General features: G+C 39.4%; 2 protein-coding genes across 9 annotated transcripts in view; one reads left to right on the forward strand and one right to left on the reverse strand.

Annotated features, from left to right (window-relative positions):
- Positions 1-4,563: 4,563 nt before the first annotated feature.
- Positions 4,564-14,621, reverse strand: LOC111873609 (peptide chain release factor 1-like, mitochondrial). Of its 4 annotated transcripts, none has more exons than XM_023868472.1 (7): positions 14,542-14,621; positions 12,712-12,797; positions 10,834-11,020; positions 9,839-10,002; positions 8,257-8,374; positions 6,249-6,385; positions 4,564-5,395 (listed from the first exon to the last, which is right to left on the reverse strand). In XM_023868472.1, the coding sequence occupies exons 2-7, from the start codon at positions 12,745-12,747 to the stop codon at positions 5,189-5,191; spliced, it is 849 nt and encodes a 282-aa protein (XP_023724240.1). In that variant the 5' UTR covers positions 12,748-12,797; positions 14,542-14,621; the 3' UTR covers positions 4,564-5,188. The 4 variants fall into 4 exon arrangements, with proteins under 4 accessions (XP_023724240.1, XP_023724236.1, XP_023724238.1 ...); XM_023868468.2 differs by having other exon boundaries at positions 14,138-14,567; XM_023868470.2 differs by having other exon boundaries at positions 14,364-14,551.
- A 72-nt stretch (positions 14,622-14,693) lies between these two features.
- Positions 14,694-17,334, forward strand: part of LOC111873608 (neuroglian) — a 27,558-nt gene continuing 24,917 nt past the window's right edge. For 3 of the 5 annotated variants that reach the window (XM_023868463.2, XM_023868465.2, XM_023868464.2), the window contains exons 1-2: positions 14,694-14,811; positions 15,807-15,890. In XM_023868463.2, coding sequence (XP_023724231.1) covers positions 14,790-14,811; positions 15,807-15,890 — 106 coding nt within the window. In that variant the 5' untranslated portion in view covers positions 14,694-14,789. Of the gene's footprint in view, positions 14,812-15,213; positions 15,269-15,448; positions 15,663-15,806; positions 15,891-17,334 lie in introns of those variants that run through there. The other 2 variants (XM_023868466.2, XM_023868467.2) reach the window with 2 other exon arrangements.

The raw sequence follows: 17,334 nt of genomic DNA on the forward strand, positions 1-17,334 counted from the left end.
GGTGCATCTTAAATTCGAGGAATGCGCACCTTTTTTTCTTTCTTTCTTCCTTCCTTTTTTTTTGGGGGGGGGGTTGAAATCCACATTCAGTTACTGAATGCTTCTTATATTCGCAGTAATAAGGTATATACGAATGTGGGGCACTATGCTGCAAGCTGGAAGGTAGCAGGTTCGATTTTCTATGGGCTCATTATACTTTTCAGTTGACCTGATCCTTCCAGCATGTCAGTCACGGTAGCCAAGCGGTCTAAGGTATGAACTGTCTTCGCTCGCTCGAAATCCGGGATCGTGGGTTCGAGTCCAACCCAGGGCATTGATGTTTAATGTGTGTTTGTGCGCGCGCGTTTTTCTGTGTTTGTGTACAGGTAGAGGCCTTGAGACGAACTGATCACCCGTCCAAGGAGTCCTACCGAATGTCTAAGATCTAGTAAACGGAAGTGAGACGGAGGGTTTCATTGAGGTAGGCCAAGGTCCAAATTGGGGCTGTGGCGCCAGAGAAATAAAAATCCTTCCAGCCGCACTGTGGCCCTGGTGTCGACTCAGCCTCTAACAAAAATGAGTATCAGGAATCTTCTGAGGGTAAAGGGTGGCCGGAGCTTAAGGCTGACAACTTCACCGTCATCTGTGAGCCGATTTTATAAGAAGATGCGGGAACCTCGACGTCTCACAACCTATGGGCTTCCACGGCCTGTTACAGGGATAGCTTGACCTTTTTCTATACACAGATGCGACAGCGAATACGCCTAGTGCAGAGAGTAGAATCGAGTTGTGTGTCCGTCCATTGGTGGAGGGGATTCCCCAAGTTGGCCCACATTCATTTGGCTGCTTGAACGGATGTATAGACAACAGAATCGCTACAATTAGTTAACGAAAGTTTCCCCTTGTTGTGGAAGGAAACCTTTTAGCTACTTCCAGCGCCCTCCCTCCCGCCTCTTCACTCCAAACTGCCAGCACACACATTCAAAAAGTTAGCCAACCACTAAGCAGCCAATAAAAGCCACCACTCAACAAAACTTTCCGAGTTTTAGAACACACTCATTTGTTACGACAAACACGCCTGATGGATGTTTACTATAAGGACATGGCCTTCCTTCCAAGGGGCGTCGTGTGGTTCTTACCGCGAAGGTCTATGAAACTGCAGCCCTCGTGAAGCCACTTACCTTGCGCGTTGCTATTTGGTCTATGAAACTGCAGCCCTCGTGAAGCCACTTACCTTGCGCGTTGCTATTTGGTCTATGAAACTGCAGCCCTCGTGAAGCCGCTTACCTTGCGCGTTGCTATTTGGTCTATGAAACTGCAGCCCTCGTGAAGCCGCTTACCTTGCGCGTTGCTATTTGGTCTATGAAACTGCAGCCCTCGTGAAGCCGCTTACCTTGCGCGTTGCTATTTGGTCTATGAAACTGCAGCCCTCGTGAAGCCGCTTACCTTGCGCGTTGCTATTTGGTCTATGAAACTGCAGCCCTCGTGAAGCCGCTTACCTTGCGCGTTGCTATTTGGTCTATGAAACTGCAGCCCTCGTGAAGCCGCTTACCTTGCGCGTTGCTATTTGGTCTATGAAACTGCAGCCCTCGTGAAGCCGCTTACCTTGCGCGTTGCTGTTTGGTCTCATATTAATGTCTCTAATGACTAGTAGCAATTAGGAGCAATACTTTTTTTTCCCTTGGCACTACAGCCCCAGTGGGCCTAGGCCTACCTCCATGAACTTCTCCGTTCACTTCGGTTTTTCTTGATCTTACACATTCGGTAGGACTCCTTAGGCGGGTGATCAGCTCGTCGCAAGGCCTCTACCTGTACACAGACACAGAAAAACGCGCACACACAAACTAAACATCCATACCCTGAGTGGGATTCGAACCCACGATCCCGGTTTCCAAGCGGGCGAAGACAGTACATGCCGTAGACCGCTCGGCTACCGTGACCGACAGGAGCAATACTATTTGGACTAATTTTTACAATGCCTTTAATACTAGAAACTATATACCGTTGGCCGGTCACGGTAGCTGAACGGTCTAAGACATGTACTGTCTTCTCTCGCCTGGAATCCGGGATCGTGGGTTCGAATACCACAAAAGGCATGGATGTTTGGTGTGTATGCATTTATTCTGTGTTTGTGTTGGTCCCGTGTTTAGGTAGGGGCCCTGCGACGAGCCGATCACCCGTCCAGGAGTTCAACCATCTGTAAAAATGATCATGAAACTGAGAAATTAGCCTTATGCTCCAAAGTGGGAGCAAGGGTATATATATACCATCGAATGTTATGACGATAGTTGAAGTGGAAAGAAGTTGACGAGTCCTATTTTGGGCACTGTTCTGAAATTTGCATGGACAGACTGAGGAACACTGCGAAAAGCCTTATGGTAGCCGGTGGACCAGTGGGAATTGGAACCATATACTTCCCGAATGCAAGTCTTCAGCCTTACATTCTATCAGTCTTTAGGTAATATATAAATTAATATTTTTAAAATCATAATATCAAAGTGGATAAGCTGGGCGGGACATGTAGTACCCATGGGGTGATGAATTATGCGTAAAAATAAAGCTATTAGTTGAAAGATCTCAAATAAAAGTCCACGTACATGACCTAGGAGTAGATGAGAGGATAGTAATAAAACTGATATTAGAGAAATAGGGTGTGAAGTTGTCGACTGGATTGAACTGGGTAAAGAGATTATCTACTGATGGACTCTCGTAACCATGGTAATGGACCATTTGGATCAACAGGAACAGGAATTACTTAACATGCTCATTAACTATTAACTTTTCACGAAAGGCCCCGCAAATTAAAAAAAAGTATCTAAAGTTAATAGAGAGTCCGTCGAGTGTAACAGTTTGTAGGTCACTTTTTATTATTATTTCTGCCTTACATGTTTCGGTTTGACACAACCATCATCAGAGGCACTTGCTATAATTATGGAAACACTGTCGCTGTTTTTGATGTTCACAATTATGTTTGTCGTGTGGACGCTGCTACGATATGTTGACGTGTAAAAGCATAAAACATGCTAAGATAGTTGAGTACACTCTCAAGTTCTCACTTTTCATCCGAACCTGTTTTTAAGTTAAAACGCTAAAATGTTAAAATATTTGATATAAAATGCTGTGTACTGCAGTACGCAGCACACAGGAACATATCAAACCATAAGCCATACAACTTCAAGCTGACATCTCCCATCTTCGGGATGAATTAACAAGGAGGAGTTCAGCATTTTATATCAAATATTTTAACATTTTAGCGTTTTAACTTAAAAACAAGTTCGGATGAAAAGTGAGAACTTGAGAGTGTACTCAACTATCTTAGCATGTTTTGTGCTTTTACACGTAAACATATCGTAGCAGCGTCCACACGACAAACATAATTGTGAACATCAAAAACAGCGACAGTGTTTCCATAATTATAGCAAGTGCCTGTGATGATGGTTGTGTCAAACCGAAACATGTAAGGCAGAAATAATAATAAAAAGTGACCTACAAACTGTTACACTCGACGGACTCTCTATTAACTTTGTGATTGATAGTGTAACGGACCAAAATGAAACAATTAAAAAAAAAAGTATCTAAAGGTTCGTGGTCTTGAAGGTGTGAAATGCTATTTTCAGCATCGATTTAAAGTTTCGTAAAACCAGTAATTTAGAAGTATGTATTCCTGCAGTGTATCCTAACTCATCATATTGGTCTCATTCATTCTTCCTACTAGGACGGCCGGGGCTTGATTCCCAGCAGTACAGGGTTTCTCTAATCCACAGCGTCCAGACTGACTTTGAGACCCACCCAGCCTCCTATCCAATGGATATGGTCACTCTTTCCCCCACGAGGGTAGGGACGTAAAGGTGGCCACTCAATATAGCGCTGAGGTAAAGAATGGTGGAGCTATACCTCCACTTCCCCATGTGTCTTCATGGCTTCCTGCTTAACTAATTAAGCACAAGGACAACTTCACCTTCTTGTACCGGCAGCAGATATCATGACCAACGAAAGGTCAGGGTTAGAGTCGACCTCTGATACATAACTTACTGAGACAGAAAACAAATATTTCCTTTTCATTACAATCTAATCAAACACCGTATACATATATATGTCTCTACAAGCCTTTTGTTAGACCTTGGTCACTTTCTCAGTTTCTTAATCCTGTACACAGTCGGCAGGACTCCCTGGATGGGGGATCAACATGTTGCAAGGCCGCTGCATAAACAATAAGCACAGAACAACACAAACACAGAATAAAAGCACATAGATATCCATGACTTTAGTGGGATTCGAGCCCACAATCCTAGCGAGAAACTTGAGTTATACATTAACATTAGGATCTTGAAACCACAAAATAAAAATACTATAAAACACATATTTATGCAGAATTACTATTTTCAGATCATCAGATTAAAGAATTAAATATGTTAAATTTGTCATGAAAACCTGTACATGAAATATAATTAAATGGCTAATTATATTCTACACACATATGTATATATGAGGAAGAGTCGGTAAATAGGTCACAAGTGGAACTAGAACAGCTGTAATGAATGTAATAGGTTTCATGTGTGCCACTAGGTAGCAGCACAGTCCAGCCCCATGACAGGCAAAGCTGTATTTATTTTATTTTTCTCAACGTTTTGAAACAACATAAATTATATACAATATAGTATCATACAGAATCTACAATACACAACACATCTGAAGACTCTGATGGTATCTCACAGTGATTGCCTCATTGCCATAAATACACAGATATACCAACATGTACATATTTGTGATTCAATGTATCCATACTGAAAATCATGCCAACAAAACAATATGATTTTTCCTCAGAAAGGGTAAATTCTGGTTGCCATAGAAATGTCACCCAGAGTACATTCATAAAATATTTATTATATGTCAATACTGTGCAAACAAAATTTTTGTACACAAAAAGAAATAACTGAAAAGTTTCATCCTTGAAAAATGTTACATATATGCACCTCCAATAGAGGACAGTGTTCAATACAATTTCAGTACACTTGAATTAATATGCCTATAACAAAGAAGGCAAAAACGTTTTAACTACAAAGACAAATAACAAGTAATTTAAAGACAATGGCAAAAATCTGCTCCAAGCCTGTGATGTTTGATGTTGTTGATGATTGATGAGGTGCGCTACAAAAAAACCACAGCATTGAAATGAGGCACCGTGTACCAGAAACTCAAACTCAAAGAGTCATTCAGTTTGTGCTCTAGAAAGCACTCTCATCAACTTGTCTCTATTTGTCATCACTTGCAGTTTATCTACTAGGCAATCCAGCTGCTTTCCATCCACTAGGAATTTGCTCAAGTTGTAGACGTTGACGTTCAAACGGTGATCAGTGATACGATCCTGATTAAAATTGTACGTCCGGATCTTCTCAGAACGCATACTGGATCCCACCTACAATAATATAGATAAAAGAAAATAACACAATACAAAATTTTGACATGGAAGTATTGAAGTGCCTTTAGAACAGTTGTTCCTAACATTTTTTGACTCACAGACTGGTAAATGTGGTGGGTTTTCTGAGGACTGGTTCCCTTTTTGTCACACACTGCATCATACAGATGTAGTACACAGCATATAAAGATGAATACCTTTACAGGGTATTAAAATCAAACAGATCTAATATATGTAAAACATTCCACATGTATGCAATTAAAAATTATGCACAAAGGCATACAGAAATAATATAAGTTGTCAGAAATTTCATGTTGATATTTAATGAAAAGAAAAGTAGTCATCATCCATGGCCTACTTAGACAATGCATAAAAAAATCAGCAAAGAAACATTAGAACATCCAGGTGCAAATGGGGAAAATAAGATTAAATGGAGCCTTGATTGGGAAACTGCAAAGGAAGTGGTCACTGCTAGGCCTGGATTCAGATGTCATGATACTGAAATGGATCTTCAAAATAAATAGGTTATGAAGGTCTTGATTGAACTTAAATGGATCTTGAATGTCTATATTTCATAAAATCAAGCGCTCTGACCAGAAAAATAACTAAACAAACATCAGTATCCTAACACTACTTGCTCCAAATCACACAACTGGACCATACTCTGAGTCATTTCAGGCAATTCACATTTTCACTAACTCCAAAAGATTCATCTTAATATTATTCATCAATCTTCTTCGTTTTCTTTAACTACCAAAATGCTATTAGGACAGATATACATTGTAACGGGTGGTGTGTAGGCAACAGCAATTCTTATAAATAATCAACAAGTGTGGCAGAGAATAAAAAAGACCTGTTGCTTTCTTGCTGCCTGTGTTGCAGCATCCTGTGCCTCCAGCTGCCGTTGATAGATGCGAGCTTTGAGGGTCTGCATGGCAATCTGTCGGTTCTTAATCTGCGATCTGTCCACTTGGCACTCCACGCTTAATCCTATAGAAATAAAAAGGATAACAGATACAAGGAAACATAGTTTTACTTTGTTGGATATGTATTTACACTGTCATCATCATTAAGAACATTTTTATTCTGAACTTAAACATTTTGCCACTCAGCATTTTCAAGGGAAAGGATGCAAACTTAACGTGCAACAAAGTGAGATAGCTGGTTGGCTATGACATCAATCAGTGCATGATATGACAGTGTCATAACAAACAGGTCAGTGACATTTGGCTACACACTTGCTGCTCTCGCTGTATGACAGATTATGATTTTCATTTTTTTCTTCAAAGAAATAAGAGCTGTAGTTTTCCAAAGAAAATTGTGACTGACTGAACATTTTTGTAATCTGCATGTACATATATATCACAATTTCTCAGCTTTACACAAAGGAGAAAATAAGTGTTGTACGTAGAAATTAATGTCTATATATTCAGGATAGCTCAGTCAGTATAACGACAGCTGGGATTCAATTCCTGGCAGAAGTAAGAAATTTTTCTCTGCTCCGCAGTATCCAGGCCAGCCCTGGAGCCCACCCAGCCTCTTATACAATGGAGCTCCTTGCCTGGTGGTAAAGTGGCCTGGACACAGAGTTCAACAGTCACCCTGATAAAGTGACAAGGTTAAGAATAATGGGACTAGAACTCCATCCCCCATACATCTTCATGGTACAGTACTTAATTAATTAAAATTCTCATGCGTTTTCCATTTCTACCCCCTGAAACAGTCAACAAATGTCTGACTCCAGGAAGAAAGAACCTTGTGAAATACACAACTTAATGTCTAATGCTCTTACAATATAAATAAACTAGGATCACCTTCATATTCTCACAGTCCAAAATTTACATATGCTTTACTGATATTTTGTTGTTTGGTTTATTTGACACTGATGGGGGGCATGTGGTAGCATAGTTGGTTGAGGTACTATGCTACATGCCAGAAGGTCATGGGTTAGAATCCCGATGTGGTCATTGGATTTTTCAATTGACCCAACCCTTCCAGCCATACTAAGGCCCTTGGGTCAACTCAGCGTCTAACAGAAATGGGTACCAGGAATATTCCTGGTGGATAAAGGCCGGCCAGCATATAAGACTGACAACCTTACCGCTATCTATGAGCTGACTATCTAGAAAATGTGGAAGCCTCGACATTTCACAACCCTATGGGCCTTTACAGCCTGTTAGGGGGATAGCTTTATCTTTTTTTTCTTTTTTTACATTATTTGACACTGATTAATTGATATCTGAATTCAGTAGTGAATACAGGACTTGTTCTTTGTACCTGAAATAGGACACATGCCTTGTCTTGCTGTCTGCTGAAGTGACTCAATGGGAAACAAAAGAAAAGCTGAAGATGAGCTCTAGAACACTGCGGACACTGCAATCTGCAGTGACACATCAGTCACTCCGTGTGACAGACTCTTACATCTCTACGAGCTACTTGTGCTCAGCGCCGTTACACACCTGGTCTTTACAGATTATACAGCAACTATGGTATGAATATTTGAATTTCTCTAGGGATGAGATAGTGAAGGAAGTTCATTTTCATATACTTCTGGCTCTAGTTGATTTGAATTTTGGCTGGGACACTATTTTGACTGAGGTTATTTGTGGTTTTCCTCAGCCCTTCCAGGAAAATGCCATGCCTACTTCAATACTATATAGTCTTCATACTGATAGTGTCATTAAATAACCAATTGAAAAATAATTCAGGTGCACTCTGTCTCAGCTTTGTTGAATCTGAATGTAATCTCGTTTCTGAGATAAGTTGATGCATTACTGTTTATAGACAGAACTAATACAGTCTGGGCATCTCCCAAACAGGAATGAAGTTAGCTTCACCATCTTGTAAGACTCAGCTCCGACCTGTTGGCAGGTGTGTTATTCTCACTGCACTCTCAGTTTTGTTGACATGTTGACCACCTGCTCCACTTGCTCGTTTTGTCTCTACATTCAGGTCCTTGTCATGTAGAACAATATCAACCTACAAAGAAACTGCTAGTATGAAATGTAAAGCTCAGAAACTACAGTACAGAAATACCTGAGCTATAAACTACAGTATACAATTTAAGTCCCTTCTGACTGAATGGTACATTTATAATCAACTACATTTGTTATGGTACTTCTTTTGGCTTGTTTTGGACTTCATCCATCGTCTGGTATGTAAAAGGCAAAACACCACGATGTTTCGGAGACTGGATCTGTCTCCGTCTTCAGGTGGGTAGGGAAGGATAGACCTACTCAGTTGGGCCCATTAGGAAGAGCCAGTCTCAATCACTGGTCTTTTGTCTTTTACATACCAGATGATGGATGAAGTCCAAAACAAGCCAAAAGAGGTACAGTATACATCATCGTCAGAATCCTTTCAAGTCTATCTACATTTCTTATTCATAAGAGTCACTGCATCATACATCACAAAACAATTCTAAATAAGAACTTGGAAATTTCACTAAACACCAACACAGAATAATACGAGTAATAATTATATTGTCAGTCATTAAGTGATGGTTCAAACAGAAATCATTACAATGGTTTGGACATGTAAAGAGAAGAACTAGAATAAGTACAAACAACACATGCATTATAATTAAATCTCAAAGGAAAGAAACCTCTGGGATCACTCATAACAACAATAACAACAACAACAACAACATTCTTAGTGGGGTGAGACTGAGTACCGCAGCCACTACTAGCCTATTGTACCAGCCCCAGATGACAAATGATGGTGACTGTGGAGCGATTGGTGGAATGAACATTGACAGGGGAAACTGAAGTACTCAGAGAAAATCTGACCCACCACAAATCCCACATGACCAGACCCAGGCGCAAACCCGGGCTGCTGTGGTGGGAAGCCAGTGACTAACCACCTGAGATATGGTGTGGTTTATCGGTTATGAGATGGTTTGGTAGGGCTGGACATCAAGAAGGGGGGAAAGATGTGGCAGACATGGAGAGGAGACTCTGTCCTTTGTTCTGAATAGAACAGAATATGAAAGAGGTTAGGAGAAGGATGACAACAACTGAATTTTCTCCGAGCAAGGTGCTGTTGTTGTACCACTCTCATCAGAGCCTTGGGTGTGAAAACACATGAACGCAATATTGATAGTAAGGTAGAAGAGTCAATTCAGAATATACAGCCCCTTGCAGGATTTCAGGTTCTCACAGCGGTGGTTATCAAGAGTTCTACTTTCTGGGATATAATTCTTGTTACAGCTCCATATCTGCATACACATTATAAAAGAACAGATGGAAACATTTTAAAAGAGAGTCTTGAGGGAAAACTATGTTACTGCAACATAAACTCAGTCATAATTTTTAATACCGAGCACATTTCAGTGAATTCCATGAAAATCTGTCCATGAGCAAGTGTGAGCACTTTCAAATGGGCACAAAACCAAAGGACAATGGAGTAACCATACAAAAGGACTGCTTTGTGGTCAGTCAGTACCTCTTCTGGCTGGGGCAGGACCGCAACAGATACTGTGCTGGTATGAATTCGACCAGATTTCTCAGTTGCTGGCACCCTCTGCACCCTATGGACCCCCGCCTCATATTTCAGATACCGGTAAGCATCTTTCCCTGACACAAGCAAACTTGCATGCCGCAGACCACCTGATTAAATAAATATGTCATTAGGAACAAGTACGCATCTATCTCTGTGACAATACAGCCTGAAGATTCAAAACCACTAATATTAAAACCAGTCACTGAACCAAACTCCAAGCAAGATTATACTCTCATAACATTCCTCTCTGAGGTCTATTTTAATATTGTCCAAAACATCCTTCTCAGTATCTGAACATCCAAAAGACTTCCCCATGAAATCTGTGCATACACTTCTTGTTTCCTCATCTAACTTATATGTCCAGCCCATCACAACTTACTTGATGAAACTTGTTTGGGTAGCACTCCTGCTTTTTATACAAAAGGTCCTCAGTTCAAAACCTCAGCCCAGCGACTAGTATTCTGAGATACTTCATAATGTGACCTGTATTCATTTGGCTCAGAATAGGGAAGAGTGGGACGTTTTTGTATGATAGTTAACCTTCAGGTTCATGAAAGAATTTCCTGACTAGCTAAGCAACTACTAGTCTCTCAAGGAGGTCTCTACTCCACTGGGTTAGTTCAGTGGCAGTAAGCAGAAGCAGCAGTACATTTTTAGATCTGAGGTTCTCACAGTTCTATCTTCTTCCATCTTCTTCGCTGAAAGTCTGCCAGCGTTTTTGAGGGACATGTCGCCTCCATCTTCAGGCTTGAAGAATGAGCCAAGCAAGAAACTAGCATGAAGCAGGTTGCAAATGCTCTGCTTCACACTGGTTTCTTGCTTGGCTCATTCTTCAGCCATGAAGATGGAGGTGATATGTTCCTTCAAAACATTAGTTGACTCTCAGTGTACTGCAGGGCCTTATAGCCCAGAAGTTTACTGTTTAAGTTTCAACAAACCTAACTCTGAAACTTCTAGATCAGCAGTCTGCATGTCCCAGTCTTTGTATGTTATGTAATTGTAATACATATCGAATAACTCTTTGGCAAAAAGCATGGCCTCCTGTCCCCCAACACCTGCAGACACTTCCAACATAATGTCACTAAATCTGTCTTCGTCATCTTGTGGCACAAGAGCTGACAGGAGCTAGAATATAAAAATTTAATTTATTATTATTCATGAATTATACATGATTTAAGATATAGCTTCTAAATGCATTCACACCACAACAGATCACACCTGAAACTTGCAAATAGCTATAATGCATTAAATTGATAAAAAGAACATTTAACCAGAGAAAGAAATAAAGTAAATAAGAGTCTGTGTATGTTGCATTAACTACTCTCAGCATAATATGAAAACAGGAACAAAAACAGACTTTGAATTCTTTTCAGCTTATAACAGATAACAAGAAAAGGATAGGCAATAATATAGAGAGTTTGTGACAGCATAAATCCCGTGTTACCATGATATATGTTTAATGCAGTGAAATCGTTTCTTAAATGAGCTAGGAACAACATGGAAGAAAATCATCTTACACATAGTACAAGCATTTACAGGAGGGCCTAAGAGGAAATTTGAAAAGTCTCAGTGAATAAGAGTAGACAGCCAAGATTTAAATGCCAAAAATCTTTAATACGAATTATGGGCGCTGACTACAAAACTGAAAAAAATTAATGGTACAGTAACGTTCCTTCCCATGTGTACCCATCATGTGGAGAGATACGCTAGTGGGTTGTAAGCTCCTAGTAGTCACTTGTGACAGACATGGTGAAGGGTAGATGAAAGGTAGCCCCCAGTCCTGAATGTTGGGGGTTGGGCACAAGGAAAATAACTTTACCTTGTAATACAATATATATTAATAAACCTAATGAGGCATGCTGGTAGGAAAATTTAATAAAATGGCTAAGGAAAGGTTATAAGTACAATGAGTTATCCCAGACTGCGATGGCCAGACGTAAAGAATGATTTATGGGAGCCAAATGTGAAGAAGTGGAGGTATAAGACAAGAAGAATGTGCATGTGTTGTAAAGTAGGCCAAGGTTCTTTGAGGCCCATAGAGCCAAGGAATAGGTTATCTTATGATTAGTGCACATATGCTGGACGTAAAGAATGATTTATGGGAGCCAAATGTGAAGAAGTGGAGGTATAAGACAAGAAGAATGTGCATGTGTTGTAAAGTAGGCCAAGGTTCTTAGAGGCCCATACAGCCAAGGAATAGGTAATCTTATGATTAGTGCACATATGCTGAGTCCCATTGCTTATGGCTTAGAAGTTTTTCCTTTGTTGAGAACAGAACTGGAAGCTCCTGCTACAGAAAAAGGCATCATATAGCTATAAACCACATTTTTCACACTGTTAGTCTCATATTCTGAGTGTAGCAGCAATATACAATTCCATTTCTGTCTCAGTGAGAATGTTCCTGGGAACTCTGTTCTTCATTGGCAGTAATAATTATACAGTATTCTTTTAATAAGTTAATACAGGTTTTCTTTCCAGAGCATTACAGCCTTCATTTGTGTAAATAAGATGTAGATTTGAGGTAAATGTCATCATAGTCTTGTGACGTGAATTTGATTCTACAGCTGCTCTTTGAAATACAGTGCGTTCAGTTAAGGAGGAAACTTCGCAACACCGCTGACCCGGCCCAACATTCCTCACAGATTGCTGCTGTAACTGCTGATAGCAGAACGAGTTATTAGTGCTGATAAATGTGCGCCGTTACAATTACAGTAGGAATCTGTGAGGAGTATTGGGCCCAGTCAACGGTGTTACTAAGTTTCCTCCTTAATTGAACACCATGTAGTAAATTCTAACATGTTAATTAACTCACAAACCATGTTTTCCAGCTCCTTTATTTTTTCTTGATACATCTCCTGTTCCTCATTAGCAGCAGATTGAAATTCTTTGTCTTTAGACACATCTGAAATGATAAAATCATGTCGAGGCTGATTATACTTAGCCACTTAACCACCTGAAGATTACCATACAATGGTTGAAACATGTGTTATTGACCAACAGTTTAGTTTCTTGTGCATAATACCGATTATGGTCTTCCCCTTGAATTGAAAAGTGTTGCAGAATTTTAATGTTTTTAAGAGGAATCTCAAAAAACATTTGCTGTGCAGCACTTCATATTCTCTTCAAGAGATTTCAACTAATGCTGAATTGATGACCAGTTTGTTGATTGTCTTTTGGTTTGCAAATTTTAATACTGTGTTCATGTGTTTTATATTACTGATATTATTCTTTTGGTCTTATGCATTTTTTATTATTATGTACCTTATAACGTTTGTTATATTATTATGACTGATCATTGTGTAATTTTTATGTTACTTTAACATGTCATGTATTTGCTGTTATTTTTGACATGTCTAATTGTATTCACTTCAGTTATGGGCAAAAATAAAGTTGAAAGTTGAACTGTTATCTCACAATAAATAAATAATTACACAACCAAATAATATCAATGGCATGCTGTCTACAGAAGATGGATAAGTGTAATGAATTGAACTAACACAATGAGATACTACAATCCAGAATTGTTTTGAGACAATATGTCAAACATTGCAAAACCTCAAAGTAAACGTAGTTATGTAATAGACACTCTCCTGAAACTGTGGACATGGTCATTCATGTTTATTTACTGATGAGGTGATTGGATTTTTTTCAATTGACCTAATCCTTCCGGCCGCACTATGGCCCTGGGGTCGACTCAGCCTCTAACAGAAATGAGTACCAGGAATTAATTAAATAATTTTCCTGGGGAGTAAAGCGCGGCTGGTGCGTAAGGCTGACAACCTTATCGCCATCTTTGAGCTGACTGTCTACATAACGTGGGACCCTTGTCTCACAACCCTATGGATCTTCAAGGCCTCTTACATGGATAGCTTTACTTTTTTGGAGGTAAAGCTGCATGCATGCTAGACCTCGGTGCTAAACAATGAAAATGGGTCAGCCTCACACTCTGGCCACCTTATTATCAGAGAGGGAGCCCCCAGTACCCACTGGGTAGGGCACCCGTACGATAAAAAACAACATATTACATTCAGCTTTTCTTAATACTCTACTGTAACATATCTGGCTTGAATTCAATAGACGTCATTTTCAATCTCAAACACGTTGTCTTGTGTCATTTATTTTTTTCACACCCGATATGAAACTGCACTTGCTACAATTGCATCCTAACCGTTATGCCCACCCCAAACAAACACACATGTAAAAGACATACCACGTCTTAGCATTTTATATATGGATCCTAACCTGATGTTAATTCTTTTAAACAAGCTAAATTTTCAATAACTGCTTTCCTTTCCTCAAGTAAGTTAATTACTGGCTGTATTTCAAGCAGTTTTCTTCTCTTGTTGCCCTCATACCGATCGTCCTCTGTTTGAAGTGTCTTAAATTCCATCATAAGTTTTCCAAGATATTTCTGAACTGCAGGATCATCAAAACTGACACAGAAATCTTGTGTGCAAAATCCGCTCACCACATTTCTGTTTAGCAAGTTTTTGTACCTCGCACATAAATACACAGCTTGCGGTGACACTTGCGTAAACAATTTTAAAACGAAGTTATTTTTCATGCAGACTTTCCATACACCATTCATGGTTAGAAATTCTGGCAGTAAAATAAGGTTATGAAAACATAACCAAACATATACTAACGCTGGTAACTGACTGAGAAAATAATCGTGGTGCTGGAAAGATGGAGCAGTTAACGCCAATTAGGTCTCGACCGGTCTCGACGTTTCATCTACTGTAGCGCTCGAGTATTCGATGATTTCGAGTTCGTCGGTTGTTTATGTTATAGTCACGTCTTTGTGATGAAGGAAGAACAAAGGATGTCGATGTTATGAATAATTAACAACAGTGTCAGGCATACTTTAGTACTGTACTACCTTGTTAGGTATTGAATGAGAACAAAGCAGAAGTCAGGTTAGCCATTAAGAATATGTGCACATAGTACGTACAAAGCGCTAATTCAAAATGCAGTTATTAAAAATATGTGTACACTTGGATGATTTTTAATTTATGTCAGATTTACATTGCGCCAGTATGGGAAAACAAACATCATACGTTTTAGACCACCGTTGCATAAAACAAATTCGAATTCGGAAATTTGGTGATGTCGCTCTTACGATGAAAGTCAATTCTATACCTCTTTGCGAATCTGAACGCAGATTCGCAGTAAGTTCAATTGAATTATAGTTTTAATATTTTTTTAAATATAAATTAAATATTATTTAATGGAAATCTGCGTTTGCTTAATGGATAGAGATTGCATACCACTTTCAACCAACACCCAAATTTCAATCACATTGTATTGAATGATGTAGTTATCACGTGATGAATGGTGGAGTTATGTTTGTGAGTGGCTAATGAAATGCGTTAGGTAAATATTGTGCGTGAATGACAAAATCCGGATAACATATTCTCTAATATTGTAATATAAGTGCGAAACAAGTTTTTATCGTAACATATCTAACAGCAACTATGTCTGTGCTTATTTCGTTTGGTGCAGTATCACGTCCAGTTGATCGATTGGACTACACCCGACTAGCGGCAATGGACTGAACAAGCCTGCGTACTCTAGTATTTTAGTAGCACTTGTTATATTCGTATGTTATCTAGTTTATAAAAGACACGCCATAGTAGTTAAGGTGTTTTTTCAAATGATGCAGATTGAACTAAACCCAACAGTCATACGAAAGACGTTTGTGTAATATCAACAGCGTGCTATTTTAGTGGGTGTTGTCAAGTCCATTAGCCTTAGGGGGAAATTCAGGGTAAATTAGATCATCACCGATCATATAAGTGGTGACTCAGAATGTATGATTTCTTATGTTTTTGGACATAATGGCAGTTAATAATGTCGTGACACTATGTATATGGTGATTTGTATTCAATTTTTATTGTCATCTGTGTTGCAGGTAGCAGTACCAACATGGATTCTTCAGTATGGACAGTACAGCTCCTTTTATTGGCAGCCTGTTTCTTACAAGCTGCAGCTCTAAGTAAGACTTTTTGTCACACATTAAAGAAATTAAGTTATGAAATTGCAAATGGATAATAATGTGGTAAAGTAACACATTATAGGAGTAATGATATACCCAATGATGATGCTACTGCTTATCAGAAAGCTTCTCTGTGTCAAAGATATATTATGTAAAGGCTTTGTAAATTTTACAGTGAAGGTAGTGTATGCTGATAATCCTTGTGTCTTTCCAAAATTAATTTTGTGTTATGCATAGTTATTATGTCATCTGCAGCATTTGGAATGCTTATCTAGGCATTTAACCAATCTAAGTCTTTAAGCTTGTAAGTTTAAACCATAAATCCTTACAGCATTCTTTCATGCACTAATCTTAAAAGCCTAAAGGCCATCACTTTAGAACCAGCAAAAGAACTTGTTCTGTATTTTCTTTTCTCCCCATTTATGGATCGTTTAGTTGAGGGATGTAACTTTTCTTCTTCTCTTTAAATTTGTAATAGGTTCTGTTTTTCAAGAGATTTTTATTATCTAAGACAAGTTATTATACTACTGAATGAATGAGAAATACGATGGGGTACCCAAAAGAAACTAAACTATTTTTTTTGTGGGCAGAGCTTTTGTAGTACCGCGTTTTGCCGCTATGAGTGCATAGAGCTAACATTCCTGAGTCGATAAGCCGACTACCGTTGCTTCAGAAAGTAAGGACTAGTTTCGGCAGAGTTTATAGTGACAGCTGTTTTGTGTGATCGTCGTTTCTGCAATGGCTGATTTTCTTGAATAGCGTGCGGCGGTGAAATTCTGCTTTTTGCTCGGGAAAAGTGGAACAGAAACTCTTGTAATGTTAGAAACGGTGTACAAGGACGATGCTATGGGGAAAACTCAAGTGTTTGAGTGGGTTTCCCGTTTCAAAAATGGTGAAATGTCAATTGATGACAAACCTCGTTCTGGTTGTCCTTCCACGGCCCGAACACATGAAAATGTTGAAAAAATTCGTGAAATCATTAAGGAAGATCGACGACGGACCATTGAAGAAATTGTGGAGCTGTCGGGAGTGACTTGGAGCTCAGTTCAGCTTATTTTGACAGAAGATTTGGGAATGAAAAGGGTGGCTGCGAAATTCGTGCCACGACTGCTGACTGCTGAACAAAAACAAGGTCGCATGGTAGCATGCTGTACTTTGAAAGAAGAGTCCCGAAATGATCAAAACTTTTTTTCAAAAATTGTCACCGGTGACGAAACCTGGTGCTATGCTTACGATCCTGAATCAAAGCAACAATCGAGCCAGTGGAAGACTTCAAGTTCGCCTTGCCCCAAGAAAGCTCTTCAGGTGAAATCAAACATGAAAACAATGCTGATTTGTTTTTTCGATGTGAGAGGAGTCGTCCATTCAGAGTTTGTTCCGCAGGGTCAGACAGTTAACCAGGCTTTCTACTTGGAAGTTTTGAAAAGATTGCGCAACAGTTTGC

Source organism: Cryptotermes secundus, unplaced genomic scaffold (genome assembly GCF_002891405.2).
Source record: "Cryptotermes secundus unplaced genomic scaffold, Csec_1.0 scaffold644, whole genome shotgun sequence".
Classification (NCBI taxonomy): domain Eukaryota; kingdom Metazoa; phylum Arthropoda; class Insecta; order Blattodea; family Kalotermitidae; genus Cryptotermes; species Cryptotermes secundus.